At 46.9% G+C, this 14,405-nt stretch overlaps 1 protein-coding gene across 10 annotated transcripts; it reads left to right on the forward strand.

The window, feature by feature from the left end:
* The first annotated feature begins 840 nt into the window (after positions 1-840).
* On the forward strand, positions 841-14,379 carry LOC108149800 (titin). Of its 10 annotated transcripts, none has more exons than XM_041707262.1 (6): positions 841-3,001; positions 3,104-3,370; positions 3,495-3,562; positions 3,626-3,687; positions 3,749-8,761; positions 8,936-14,379. In XM_041707262.1, exons 1-6 carry the CDS (start codon positions 1,451-1,453, stop codon positions 14,221-14,223), a joined length of 12,249 nt encoding a protein of 4,082 aa, XP_041563196.1. In that variant the 5' UTR covers positions 841-1,450; the 3' UTR covers positions 14,224-14,379. The 10 variants fall into 10 exon arrangements, with proteins under 10 accessions (XP_041563196.1, XP_041563200.1, XP_041563197.1 ...); XM_041707266.1 differs by having other exon boundaries at positions 9,458-14,379; XM_041707263.1 differs by having other exon boundaries at positions 3,749-8,239; positions 8,414-14,379.
* Positions 14,380-14,405: the final 26 nt, after the last annotated feature.

Here is a 14,405-nt window from a genome sequence, read left to right on the forward strand (position 1 = left end):
GGCCAGCCTGAGCTGACTAATCAGTCTCCAGTCTCATGTGCTATTCAAATTTAATTGTGCATCCGACAGACACAGCCGTTAGCCCGGCCTAATTTGGTTTGCCAATTTTAGTTTTGACTCAATATTGTTTTGGAAGACTGTTTGCTACGCAGGCGCACGCCCTGCAAGTTCGTGCTGCTCTGTTTTGTGTACCTGACAAGCTCAAACAGAAAGACCGCCGGCATCGGGCCCCAAACATCATACATCTGTTTGTTTTGTTTTTTATTGGCACTTTCACAAAAGATCGATGCGGTGTGCGTGCGGTTTTTATTGGCTTATTGAACTCGGTCTTCGTGGCAGACCGGCACAGTGGCGTATCTGGAGTTAAGATATGTGGGATGAACTTTCAATTCAGGCCCAAAATTATTTGAAAAATAATGTTAACATTCAGGAAATGTTTGTTGTATTTTGGGTGGAAAATCTTTCTGAAAAATCCGAAATTAGAGTTTATGCTGTGTATCGTAGTTATTTTCATCGTTTGCTTTTAAAATCTGAAATTCAGACACCGCCATTTGACCTTCGCTTGGTTTATTTCCATTTTTGAGGCCGTAGGGAGATGGAGATGAAAGTTTATTGTCTTAAGTTCTTGCTCCCCATTTCGACCCGCACCTGGAACGGCCTACGCATCCGTCGGAATCCGAAACCTACGCTGGCTTGACTCTAACTTTTTGCCTTATGCGAAGGCGTCGTTGCCTCTCGCTCGCGCCAATGTTTGAAAGCCCACAAAACGCTTCTGCCGGCGCTGCTGCTGCCGCTTTCGGCTGGCAGCGCACAGATAGTCGGTCGAAAGCAGCTCCAGACGCGATCAGTACGTTTTGAGTTGTGCTTCGCGACGGTTGGTGATCTTAAAAGTGCTCCGAACACGAACAGTGCCCGCAGTCTCTCGGTTTTGGTGATTTTTTTTTGGCTCTGCATCTGTATCTGTATCTGTATCTCGATCGGCTCCAACCCGCTGCATCCGTGACTCTCTCCCCACCTACGAACGTGTGTGTGTGTGTGTGTGTCTGTGGGAGCAAGAGTGCTAAGCTTTTTGCTCACACGTCTAACAGTCGCTGGTGTGTGCGTGTGTTGGTGCCTTAACTTGAACTATGGCTCGCCTGTTCGTGTGCGTCTAATAAATATATATTTAAAAATAAGTATTTCGACATTCCGCCGTGGAAATTATGTGACACACCAGTCCAGATCCCAAAACAACCACGTCCCATTCATTCGCGCAATATTATTAAAAAGCCATCCGAGTGCCAAAAGCAACGAAGCGAGCAATAATTGTGATTAATAACAACGAAACAAACGAATACGGACCGCAAATTAGCCCCATAAGGCCACTCAAATAGCAATAGTCCAGCCAGGTGCATTATTCACGGCTCCCAATTGGTGATTACCTCATCTGTGTCAGCGCTCCGCCAGCAAAATGGTATCAAAAAGCAATAAAAAGAAACAAGTGTCTCAGCAGCGGGCGTCGACGTCGCAGTCGCACTCGCCGCCAGCCACCTCGACCACAACAACAACGTCGTCGGCCGAGGCCACGAAGCTTACCAAAAAACTGGGTCCCGATGCGTTCGCCACTCTGACCACCAGCAACAGCTCCACTTCCATGCAGCACGAGTCGGTGTCGTATGGTGAGCCTGTGGCCAGCACATCGGCTGCTTCCCTTCCAGCGGCCGGAGTCAGGAGCTATAGCAGCCGGAGCCAGAGCCTGAGCAAGAGCATGGCCTCCCAGTCCCAGCATTCCTCCTCCTACACAGAGCATTCGCAATCTCAGTCCCAGCTGCAGTCGCAGTCCCAGTCGGAGTCGCAGTACAGCAGCAAGATCTCTCGGGATTATGCCAACGAGAAGGTCATCTCCTCGATCGATCTGCTTGAAAGTGAAAAGAAAGAGCCAGTATTCTCGGTGCCCATTGAGGTGGTGGAAATCACAACACCTACGCTATCCGTCTCCGCCAGCGGGGGCAGTGTCTCGAAAATGTTCACGTCCTCATCGATGTCTTCCAGCCAACAGCAGCAGCAAGCCAGTAGCTCCAGCTCGTACTTCCAAGCCACAACCAGTTCCAGCCGGAGCGCCAACGAAACGCTGATTGCGAGTGAGAGAGCCGATACGGCTACCGGTATGACATCATCCGGGCCGCGGAAACAGGTTGGCTTCGATACAGACACCAAGACAGTGACAAATACCAGCAGCAGCAGCAACATCAGCACCAGCACGAAAACAAACACAAAAATAAACATCAGCGGCAACAGCACTTTGAGCGAATCTCAGAGCGTGCCAAAGCTGCCGACGAGCGGAACAGCTGATGGTCCCGCATCGGTGACGTTGCAAGGCTACCCCGAACCGGTTGCCGCGTCGTCTGGCGCGACCACAACAAAGGCGACGTCATCGGTGCGACGCAACGATGAACTGCAAACGGCGAGCACGGGCACAGCTGTTGATAGAGCTACGTCATCGTCAGTGGTCGACCAGCATAGATCTAGCAAAGAGGTCAGCGAGAGTTCCGTTCTCAAAAGCTCTAGCAGCAGTAAGCAATCAAAGACTTCGTCAAAAAAAGAGGTCTACGACGTGAAGACCAAGACGTGGACGGAGTACAGCGATGGCAGCTCCCAAGGACCCAGCAAGACACGGCCCACATTCGAGCGGTATGTCAGCAAGGAATCCGACGGCAGCTCCAAAGTGACGTACAAGAAGAAGATATACGACAGACGCAATAATCGGTGGCGCGTGGTGGATGAACGGACGGTGGACAGTACCGCCGACACGGGCTATCCCGAAATAGTCGATGATGTCATTAATACAACAAGAACCACATACACCACCAAGGTGTATGACACGAAGCTCGGCAAGTGGACTGTTGTGGACGAAAAGTCGTTCACTGATACGAAAGCTTTCGTGCCCAATGACATTGCTCGTGAAATCGAGAAAGATAATACCGATGTTGCAAACATAACGACTACAACGGAGGTAACAAAGGTAAGTCGTTGATTGTGCGTGCCTGCGTATGGGCTTTTATTGGACCCTCCTAAAAGCAGAAACCTGTGTGCTTTATTACGATACTAAGGAATTTTCCTTCAGATTTTTGATGCGAGCATCAACGACTGGCGCGTTTTGGACGAAAAGGTGCACACAGATGTCATCGAGAAGATCGTAGAGGCTCCCAAGAAGACCATCTACGTGGACGAGTTTGTGGAGATTGAAAAAAACACCTCGATTTTGGAAAACAATGAAAACATTACTCTGAACTTAAATGAGACATCGAAACACAAAAATATTACCGAAAATATTTATGATGAAATCGATTATGTGCGCACTGATAAGAAACGCTTAGACGACTCAAAAACCGTAAGTACATTAGTTAAGAAAAAAAAAAAGATTCCTAAAATTCTTGTTCATTAACAATTTATTCATTCTTTAAATTTAGAACAATTTCGCACATTTGAAAATATTTTTATATTTTTATTTTTAGCGAGGAGTTGCAAGGAACAAGTCAACATCACATAGTGAAAGGTGCATCTGTGAAATCTGCACATGCGGGTATGGTTAATAGGTCTTGAGTTTATGTGTTATTCTTTTATTAAGTCCGTAACATTATTTTAGGCGACATCATTGCTCAAGCAGTACAACGAAATCTTCAGAGAAATCGATCATTCAAACCGATGGCAAGTGTAATACATTTATTAAGGTAATACTTTTTTGAATAAACGTTTTTAACTGTTACAGATACCGTAGACGAAGCATATACTAGGATTCGTACAAATACATGGTCGAAAAAAGAAAATGAAAACATTCCCAAGCAAAACGAAGACATTCTCGTGGACTACATAGTAATAAAGAAACCAGAAGACAATTTAAGACCTGAAGGAGAGTTTACGATTCCACAAAAAGAGCCATACAAGCCGGGACAAAAACGTGAGAAAATTGTGCATAGCGACAATCTTCGAACGGAGGGAGAAATGACTTTTGTAGAGAGAGAGGAATATCAGTATACTGTCCGTCCTGGGTATGTGAAGCCCACAGACAATCTTAAGTCTGAAGGCGAATTCTATACTCCAGAAAAACCGATATATCAACCGGGTGATAGGCCTACTCAAGTAAGACATCATGACAACCTTAGGCCAGAAGGTGACTTCTATACTCCTGAAAAACCGGGCTATATCCCAGCTGACCGCGTAACGCAAAAGAAACCCGTTGATAACCTTAAGCCGGAAGGGGAGTTTTCTTCTCCAGAAAAACAAACCTACCGACCTGCCGAAAAACCAGAAAAAATAATACGCAGTGATAACTTGCGGACAGAAGGAGAAATGACGTTTGTGGAGAGAGAAGAATATCAATATGTAACACGACCGGGACAAGTCAAGCCAACGGATAACTTAAGACCTGAAGGTGAATTTTATAGTCCTGAGAAACCGAAATATCTCCCAGGCGACCGTCCATCTCAAGTTCGTCCTGTTGACAATCTGAAAACCGAAGGTGATTTCTATACTCCCGAACAACCAGGATTTCAGCCTGCAGAGCGACCAGTTCAAAAGAAGCCTGAGGACAATCTTAGGCCAGAAGGAGAATTCGCTAAGCCTGAGAAGCAAGTTTACAAACCGGCTGATAAAACTGAAATAATTATTCGGAAAGATAATCTTCGCACGGAAGGAGAAATGACGTTTGTCGAGAGGGAAGAGTATCAGTATGTTATGCGTCCTGACCAAGTAAAACCAACGGATAATCTTAAGCCTGAAGGAGAATTTTACAGTCCCGATAGGCCCAAATTCCGCCCTGGGGAAAGACCTTCTCAAATAAGACCAGAAGACAACCTGAGACCTGAGGGTGATTTTTATGCTCCGGTAAAACCTGGATTCACGCCCGCTGATAGACCTGTACAGAAAAAACCAAATGATAACTTAAGACCCGAGGGTGAATTTTATAGTCCAGAAAAACCAAAATACAGACCGGGAGAAAGACCATCCCAAGTCAGACCTGAAGATAATCTCCGACCTGAGGGTGAGTTCTATACACCAGATAAGCCAGGATACCGACCCGCTGAGAGGCCCGTGCAAAAGAAGCCAGAGGACAACCTGAAACCTGAAGGAGATTTTTACAGTCCTGAGAAGTCGATGTACACACCGGGCGAAAGACCCTCCCAAGTCAGGCCAGAGGATAATCTCAGACCAGAGGGTGACTTCTACACGCCGGAGAAGCCAGGTTTCCGACCTGCTGAGAGGCCTGTTCAGAAGAAGCCAGAGGACAACCTAAAACCCGAAGGAGAATTCTACAGTCCCGAGAAACCTAGGTATAAGCCAGGTGAAAGACCTTCTCAAGTCAGACCAGAGGATAATCTTAAGCCAGAGGGTGAGTTCTACACGCCGGAGAAGCCGGGCTTCCGACCCGCGGAAAGGCCTGTTCAAAAGAAACCGCAGGATAACCTCAAGCCTGAGGGCGAATTTGTCAAGCCTGAGAAACAAGTTTACAAGCCGGCCGAGAAAACTGAAAAAATTATTCGAAAAGATAATCTTCGCACGGAGGGAGAAATGACTTTTGTCGAGAGGGAAGAGTATCAGTATGTTGTGCGACCTGACCAAGTTAAACCAACGGACAACCTTAAGCCTGAAGGAGAATTCTACAGTCCTGACAAGCCGAAATACAAACCAGGCGAAAGACCATCTCAAGTCAGACCGGAGGATAATCTTAGGCCAGAGGGTGAGTTCTACACACCGGAGAAGACGGGTTTCCGACCTGCAGAAAGGCCTGTCCAAAAGAAGCCGCAGGATAACCTCAAGCCTGAGGGCGAATTTGTCAAGCCTGAGAAACAAGTTTACAAGCCGGCCGAGAAAACTGAAAAAATTATTCGAAAAGATAATCTTCGTACTGAAGGAGAAATGACTTTTGTCGAGAGGGAAGAGTATCAGTATGTTGTGCGTCCTGACCAAGTTAAACCGACGGACAACCTTAAGCCTGAAGGAGAATTCTACAGTCCTGACAAGCCGAAATACAAACCAGGCGAAAGACCTTCTCAAGTCAGGCCAGAGGATAATCTCAGGCCAGAGGGTGAGTTCTACACACCGGAAAAGCCAGGTTTCCGACCCGCTGAGAGGCCTATTCAGAAGAAGCCAGAAGACAACCTTAAACCTGAAGGAGAATTCTACAGTCCTGACAAGCCGAAGTACAAACCAGGCGAAAGACCATCTCAAGTCAGACCAGAGGATAATCTTAGGCCGGAGGGTGAGTTCTACACACCGGAAAAGCCAGGTTTCCGACCTGCTGAGAGGCCTGTTCAGAAGAAGCCAGAAGACAACCTTAAACCTGAAGGAGAATTCTACAGTCCTGAAAAACCGAAATACAAACCAGGCGAAAGACCTTCGCAAGTCAGACCGGAGGATAATCTCAGGCCAGAGGGTGAGTTCTACACACCGGAGAAGCCAGGTTTCCGACCCGCTGAGAGGCCTGTTCAGAAGAAGCCTGAAGACAACCTAAAACCTGAAGGAGAATTCTACAGTCCTGAAAAACCGAAATACAAACCAGGCGAAAGACCATCTCAAGTCAGACCGGAGGATAATCTTAGGCCAGAGGGTGAGTTCTACACACCGGAAAAGCCAGGTTTCCGACCCGCTGAGAGGCCTGTCCAAAAGAAGCCGCAGGATAACCTCAAGCCTGAGGGCGAATTTGTCAAGCCTGAGAAACAAGTTTACAAGCCGGCCGAGAAAACTGAAAGAATTATTCGAAAAGATAATCTTCGTACTGAGGGAGAAATGACTTTTGTCGAGAGGGAAGAGTATCAGTATGTTGTGCGTCCTGACCAAGTTAAACCGACGGACAACCTTAAGCCTGAAGGAGAATTCTACAGTCCTGACAAGCCGAAGTACAAACCAGGCGAAAGACCTTCTCAAGTCAAACCGGAGGACAATCTCAGGCCAGAGGGTGAGTTCTACACACCGGAAAAGCCAGGTTTCCGACCCGCTGAGAGGCCTATTCTGAAGAAGCCAGAAGACAACCTTAAACCTGAAGGAGAATTCTACAGTCCTGACAAGCCGAAGTACAAACCAGGCGAAAGACCTTCTCAAGTCAGGCCAGAGGATAATCTCAGGCCAGAGGGTGAGTTCTACACACCGGAAAAGCCAGGTTTCCGACCCGCTGAGAGGCCTATTCAGAAGAAGCCAGAAGACAACCTTAAACCTGAAGGAGAATTCTACAGTCCTGACAAGCCGAAGTACAAACCAGGCGAAAGACCATCTCAAGTCAGACCAGAGGATAATCTTAGGCCGGAGGGTGAGTTCTACACACCGGAAAAGCCAGGTTTCCGACCTGCAGAGAGGCCTGTTCAGAAGAAGCCAGAAGACAACCTTAAACCTGAAGGAGAATTCTACAGTCCTGAAAAACCGAAATACAAACCAGGCGAAAGACCATCTCAAGTCAGACCAGAGGATAATCTCAGGCCAGAGGGTGAGTTCTACACACCGGAAAAGCCAGGTTTCCGACCCGCTGAGAGGCCTGTCCAAAAGAAGCCGCAGGATAACCTCAAGCCTGAGGGCGAATTTGTCAAGCCTGAGAAACAAGTTTACACGCCGGCCGAAAAAACTGAAAAAATTATTCGAAAAGATAATCTTCGTACTGAGGGAGAAATGACTTTTGTCGAGAGGGAAGAGTATCAGTATGTTGTGCGTCCTGACCAAGTTAAACCAACGGACAACCTTAAGCCTGAAGGAGAATTCTACAGTCCTGACAAGCCGAAATACAAACCAGGCGAAAGACCTTCGCAAGTCAAACCGGAGGACAATCTCAGGCCAGAGGGTGAGTTCTACACACCGGAAAAGCCAGGTTTCCGACCCGCTGAGAGGCCTATTCAGAAGAAGCCAGAAGACAACCTTAAACCTGAAGGAGAATTCTACAGTCCTGAAAAACCGAAATACAAACCAGGTGAAAGACCTTCGCAAGTCAGACCGGAGGATAATCTCAGGCCAGAGGGTGAGTTCTACACACCGGAGAAGCCGGGTTTCCGACCTGCAGAAAGGCCTGTCCAAAAGAAGCCGCAGGATAACCTCAAGCCTGAGGGCGAATTTGTCAAGCCTGAGAAACAAGTTTACACGCCGGCCGAAAAAACTGAAAAAATTATTCGAAAAGATAATCTTCGTACTGAGGGAGAAATGACTTTTGTCGAGAGGGAAGAGTATCAGTATGTTGTGCGTCCTGACCAAGTTAAACCAACGGACAACCTTAAGCCTGAAGGAGAATTCTACAGTCCTGACAAGCCGAAGTACAAACCTGGCGAAAGACCATCTCAAGTCAGGCCAGAGGATAATCTCAGGCCAGAGGGTGAGTTCTACACACCGGAGAAGCCAGGTTTCCGACCCGCTGAGAGGCCTGTTCAGAAGAAGCCAGAAGACAACCTTAAACCTGAAGGAGAATTCTACAGTCCTGACAAGCCGAAGTACAAACCTGGCGAAAGACCATCTCAAGTTAGACCGGAGGATAATCTTAGGCCAGAGGGTGAGTTCTACACACCGGAAAAGCCAGGTTTCCGACCCGCTGAGAGGCCTGTCCAAAAGAAGCCGCAGGATAACCTCAAGCCTGAGGGCGAATTTGTCAAGCCTGAGAAACAAGTTTACAAGCCGGCCGAGAAAACTGAAAAAATTATTCGAAAAGATAATCTTCGTACTGAGGGAGAAATGACTTTTGTCGAGAGGGAAGAGTATCAGTATGTTGTGCGTCCTGACCAAGTTAAACCAACGGACAACCTTAAGCCTGAAGGAGAATTCTACAGTCCTGACAAGCCGAAGTACAAACCTGGCGAAAGACCATCTCAAGTCAGGCCAGAGGATAATCTCAGGCCAGAGGGTGAGTTCTACACACCGGAGAAGCCGGGTTTCCGACCCGCTGAGAGGCCTGTTCAGAAGAAGCCAGAAGACAACCTTAAACCTGAAGGGGAATTCTACAGTCCTGACAAGCCGAAGTACAAACCAGGCGAAAGACCATCTCAAGTCAGGCCAGAGGATAATCTCAGGCCAGAGGGTGAGTTCTACACACCGGAGAAGCCAGGTTTCCGACCCGCTGAGAGGCCTGTTCAGAAGAAGCCTGAAGACAACCTAAAACCTGAAGGAGAATTCTATAGTCCTGAAAAACCGAAATACAAACCAGGCGAAAGACCTTCGCAAGTCAGACCGGAGGATAATCTCAGGCCAGAGGGTGAGTTCTACACACCGGAGAAGCCAGGTTTCCGACCCGCTGAGAGGCCTGTTCAGAAGAAGCCAAAAGACAACCTTAAACCTGAAGGGGAATTCTACAGTCCTGACAAGCCGAAGTACAAACCAGGCGAAAGACCATCTCAAGTCAGGCCAGAGGATAATCTCAGGCCAGAGGGTGAGTTCTACACACCGGAGAAGCCAGGTTTCCGACCCGCTGAGAGGCCTGTTCAGAAGAAGCCAGAAGACAACCTTAAACCTGAAGGAGAATTCTACAGTCCTGACAAGCCGAAGTACAAACCTGGCGAAAGACCATCTCAAGTCAGACCGGAGGATAATCTTAGGCCAGAGGGTGAGTTCTACACACCGGAAAAGCCAGGTTTCCGACCCGCTGAGAGGCCTGTCCAAAAGAAGCCGCAGGATAACCTCAAGCCTGAGGGCGAATTTGTCAAGCCTGAGAAACAAGTTTACAAGCCGGCCGAGAAAACTGAAAAAATTATTCGAAAAGATAATCTTCGTACTGAGGGAGAAATGACTTTTGTCGAGAGGGAAGAGTATCAGTATGTTGTGCGTCCTGACCAAGTTAAACCAACGGACAACCTTAAGCCTGAAGGAGAATTCTACAGTCCTGACAAGCCGAAGTACAAACCTGGCGAAAGACCATCTCAAGTCAGGCCAGAGGATAATCTCAGGCCAGAGGGTAAGTTCTACACACCGGAAAAGCCGGGTTTCCGACCCGCTGAAAGGCCTGTTCAGAAGAAGCCAGAAGACAACCTTAAATCTGAAGGGGAATTCTACAGTCCTGACAAGCCGAAATACAAACCAGGCGAAAGACCATCTCAAGTCAGGCCAGAGGATAATCTCAGGCCAGAGGGTGAGTTCTACACTCCGGAGAAGCCAGGTTTCCGACCGGCTGAGAGGCCTGTTCAGAAGAAGCCTGAAGACAACCTAAAACCTGAAGGAGAATTCTACAGTCCTGAAAAACCGAAATACAAACCAGGCGAAAGACCTTCGCAAGTCAGACCGGAGGATAATCTCAGGCCAGAGGGTGAGTTCTACACACCGGAGAAGCCGGGCTTCCGACCTGCAGAAAGGCCTGTCCAAAAGAAGCCGCAGGATAACCTCAAGCCTGAGGGCGAATTTGTCAAGCCTGAGAAACAAGTTTACAAGCCGGGCGAGAAAACTGAAAAAATTATTCGAAAAGATAATCTTCGTACTGAGGGAGAAATGACTTTTGTCGAGAGGGAAGAGTATCAGTATGTTGTGCGTCCTGACCAAGTTAAACCAACGGACAACCTTAAGCCTGAAGGAGAATTCTACAGTCCTGACAAGCCGAAATACAAACCAGGCGAAAGACCATCTCAAGTCAGGCCAGAGGATAATCTCAGGCCAGAGGGTGAGTTCTACACACCGGAGAAGCCAGGGTTCCGACCCGCTGAGAGACCCATTCAGAAAAAGCCGCAGGATAACCTCAAGACTGAAGGCGAATTTGTCAAGCCTGAGAAACAAGTTTACAAGCCAGCCGAAAAAACTGAAAAAATTATTCGAAAAGATAATCTTCGCACGGAGGGTGAAATGACTTTTGTCGAGAGGGAAGAGTATCAGTATGTTGTGCGTCCTGACCAAGTTAAACCAACGGACAACCTTAAGCCTGAAGGAGAATTCTACAGTCCTGACAAGCCGAAGTACAAACCAGGCGAAAGACCATCTCAAGTCAGACCAGAGGATAATCTTAGGCCAGAGGGTGAGTTCTACACACCGGAGAAGCCAGGTTTCCGACCCGCTGAGAGGCCTGTTCAGAAGAAGCCAGAAGACAATCTTAAACCAGAAGGAGATTTCTACAGTCCTGAAAAACCGAAATACAAACCAGGCGAAAGACCTTCTCAAGTCAGGCCAGAGGATAATCTAAGATCAGAGGGTGAGTTCTACACACCGGAGAAACCAGGTTTCCGACCCGCTGAAAGGCCTGTTCAGAAGAAGCCAGAAGACAACCTGAAACCCGAGGGAGAATTCTACAGTCCAGAGAAGCCGAGGTACAAGCCAGGCGAAAGACCTTCTCAAGTCAGGCCAGAAGATAACCTCAGACCAGAGGGTGAATTCTACACACCCGATAAACCAGAATTCAAGCCGGCGGAGAGACCAGTTCAAAAGAAACCACATGACAATTTAAGGCCGGAAGGAGAGTTTTACAGTCCAGAAAGACAACCGTACAGGCCTGGAGAACGTCCATCCCAAGTTCGACCTGAGGATAATTTGAGACCTGAAGGAAATTTCTACGCTCCTGAAAAGCCAGGATATAGACCAGGAGAAAGACCAGTGCCGAAGAAGCCCGTTGATAACCTTAAGCCAGAGGGACAGTTCGTTCAACCAGAAAAACAGGTTTATAAACCTGCAGAAAAAACTGAGAGAATCATCCAAAAGGACAATTTACGCACCGAAGGTGAAATGACTTTTGTAGATAAAAAAGAGTATCAGTATGTTGTTAGGCCAGATCAAGTGAAACCAACTGACAACCTAAAGCCCGAAGGAGAGTTCTACAGTCCCGATAAATCAAAGTATCAACCAGGTGAGCGGGTGACCGTTGTGAGGCAGAAGGATAACTTAAAACTTGAGGGAGAGTTCTACGTCCAAGACAAACAAGAATTCAAGCCTGCCGAAAGACCTAAACAGAAAAAGCCTATTGACAATTTGAAACCGGAGGGTGTGATGGATATGCCAAAGAAGGTTACATATAAGCCTGCCGATAAGGTTACAAGAGTTATTCATAAAGACAACCTTCGCAGTGAAGGAGAAATGATATTTACAGAAAAAACTGAGTACCAGCACGTTATAAGACCCTCTCCAGTAAAACCAGAAGATAACTTAAAAACAACTGGGAAGTTTTACGTACCAGAAAAGGCAGTTCCTACGAACGGTGAACGCCCAGAGGCGGTTAGGCCTAAGGACAATCTCAAGACGGAAGGAGTAATGTACACCCCTGATAAGCCGAAATATGAGCCAGCTTCCCGCCCAGAACAGAAGAAATATGTCGATAACTTGAAACCGGAAGGTAAGATGCACATCCCAGAAAAAGAAGGGTTCCGGCCGGCGGATAGAGTAAAGACTGTTATTAGAAAAGACAATTTAAAAAGCGAGGGTGAAATGACTTTTACCCAGAAAGAGGAATACCATCATGTTAAACGACCAGAGCAAGTGAAACCAAGCGATAATCTTAAAGTAGAAGGCGAATTCTACACACCAGATAAGACAACCTTTAGGCCTGCTGAACGACCAATTCAAAAGAAACCTAAGGATAACCTTAAACCAGAAGGTGAATTTTATAAGAGGACCGACCGAAGCGAAACCGATAGCACGATTGTTACAGAAACTATGAAAAGAGAAACTCCAAAGCGTCCCGTCGACAATCTAAAGCTGGAAGGGTCTATGACTGTAACCAGAAAGGATGACTATAAAAATACGGCCGACAAAACAACTGTCAATAAAATTCAACGCGTTCAAAAAATCAACCACAACAGTTCATCTATTACTTTGGGTAGCGATACTTCTATCCTCAAAACGACCAATCAAATGAATTATGTATCTGGAAAGGATGCAGTTAAACAAGTTGATTCCAACAGTCAAAACCCAGTTGACGGCTTAATTGTTGTATCCACAAAGAAGGTTACTACTGTGATTGGAGGGCGCCACAAGAAAGAACCAGAAACGGAATATGTCAAGAGGCCAGCAAAGATAAACGTAATCGAAAATGTTGCCAAGAATACAACAACGACAAACATCGAGAATACCCAAAACATTCACAATGAAACCACATCGTTGCAAAGAAACCACAAAACAATCCAAAACTCTGAACTGACTACGGTAAATATAAGAGGATCTGATGTATCCAGAAGCGATATTGAAACAAATAATAGACGTGTCACCGGAAATATCACGGGCGGCATTAGATCCCAAGTGGTATTAGGTGAAACAATTTCTGATACTGTAGCTGGGGACTCTTCATCGACTCGCGTAGTTGGCAGAAATATAACCAGCAACGTTACTGATGATTCGACCTCTCGTGTAATCTCAGGAAGAAACGTTTCCAGCAACATAGCGTGTGAATCAACTACCCATTTGGTTTCCGGAAGATCTGTCTCCAATAACATAATTGGTGGTACCGCAAACAGAGTGTTGTCCGGTAGCACTGTAGGACGCAACAATACCGAAGGTTCAACGTCGCGGGTGGTTTCTGGAGGCCCAAGCTCCAGCAATAATATTGTAACAGGAAGCTCAACCTCACACATGAGCACTTCAAAGAACTTCCATCACCGAAAAAGTGAGTTTTCCTCCGAAGCGGACGTCTCAAATACGGTCTTCCATCGCAAGAGCGTAACCAGCGATTTAAATACTGCCAATGGCAGCCTGACCTCCAACGGAAAGATGCAGCGTAAAAGTATACTCAATCTACACGAGCAACCATCCAGTACCACCACCCATGGCGGGGAGCGTCAAAGCTACAGCAGCATCCATCGCCAGAATCGAGACTCTGACGCAAATACTACCTATACAAGCGAACGTCGAACCTGCAATGTGCATAAGGAAAACAGGGAACACAACGTGAAGAACTCATCCTCTATGTCCCGCATAATTTCTGGTGGGGGTACCGGGACCGAAAGCAGATCGAATGTCGAACGTTCAACGGTTACACGCACCCAAGTGTCGGGGGCTGGCATCGATTTTCCGTCTCAATCTCACTCCCACGTCGGAAGCCATGCGACCCGTCACCGTGGAAGTCAGCATGTGTCCAGTTTAGGCGGCGGCATCGATTTCCCCTCCTACAGTGCTCACGGACAACACGAGCGAGTGGTCACCCGCCGTGGCAATCAGTCCTCAATTAGTCTGGGCAACGACAAATTCACCAGCTCCAGTCTGTACAAGAGCGAATACATAACTGCCCCGAAAACGACCTGTGCTGTGCATAAGATTAATCAAGGTGCATTCCAACATACCAGGAGTACTCAAGAACACAAGTTCTTTAAGACCTCAAACTAACAAAGCCACCCTACGAGAATACATATATTTTGCTTTACTAATACACATATCCCATATTAATAATAAGCTAAGCTTCCATGACAATATATGTTTTATACAATATACAAACCAATCCGAAACTGAAGATTAACAATAAACACCAATTTTTGAATCGAAGTAGCTTTTTAAATTTCTTTAAGGAC

The sequence above is a fragment of the Drosophila elegans genome, unplaced genomic scaffold, assembly GCF_018152505.1.
Source record: "Drosophila elegans isolate 14027-0461.03 unplaced genomic scaffold, ASM1815250v1 contig_183, whole genome shotgun sequence".
NCBI classification, from domain to species: Eukaryota; Metazoa; Arthropoda; class Insecta; order Diptera; family Drosophilidae; genus Drosophila; species Drosophila elegans.

Excerpts from the sequence above, each read along its gene's own strand:
- LOC108149800 (XM_017277665.2), top strand. The coding sequence starts at position 1,451 with ATGGTATCAAAAAGCAATAAAAAGAAACAAGTGTCTCAGCAGCGGGCG. Across the intron at positions 3,002-3,103 it reads CTACAACGGAGGTAACAAAG|ATTTTTGATGCGAGCATCAA; the intron begins GTAAGTCGTTGA and ends ATTTTCCTTCAG. Across the intron at positions 3,563-3,625 it reads TGTGAAATCTGCACATGCGG|GCGACATCATTGCTCAAGCA; the intron begins GTATGGTTAATA and ends ACATTATTTTAG.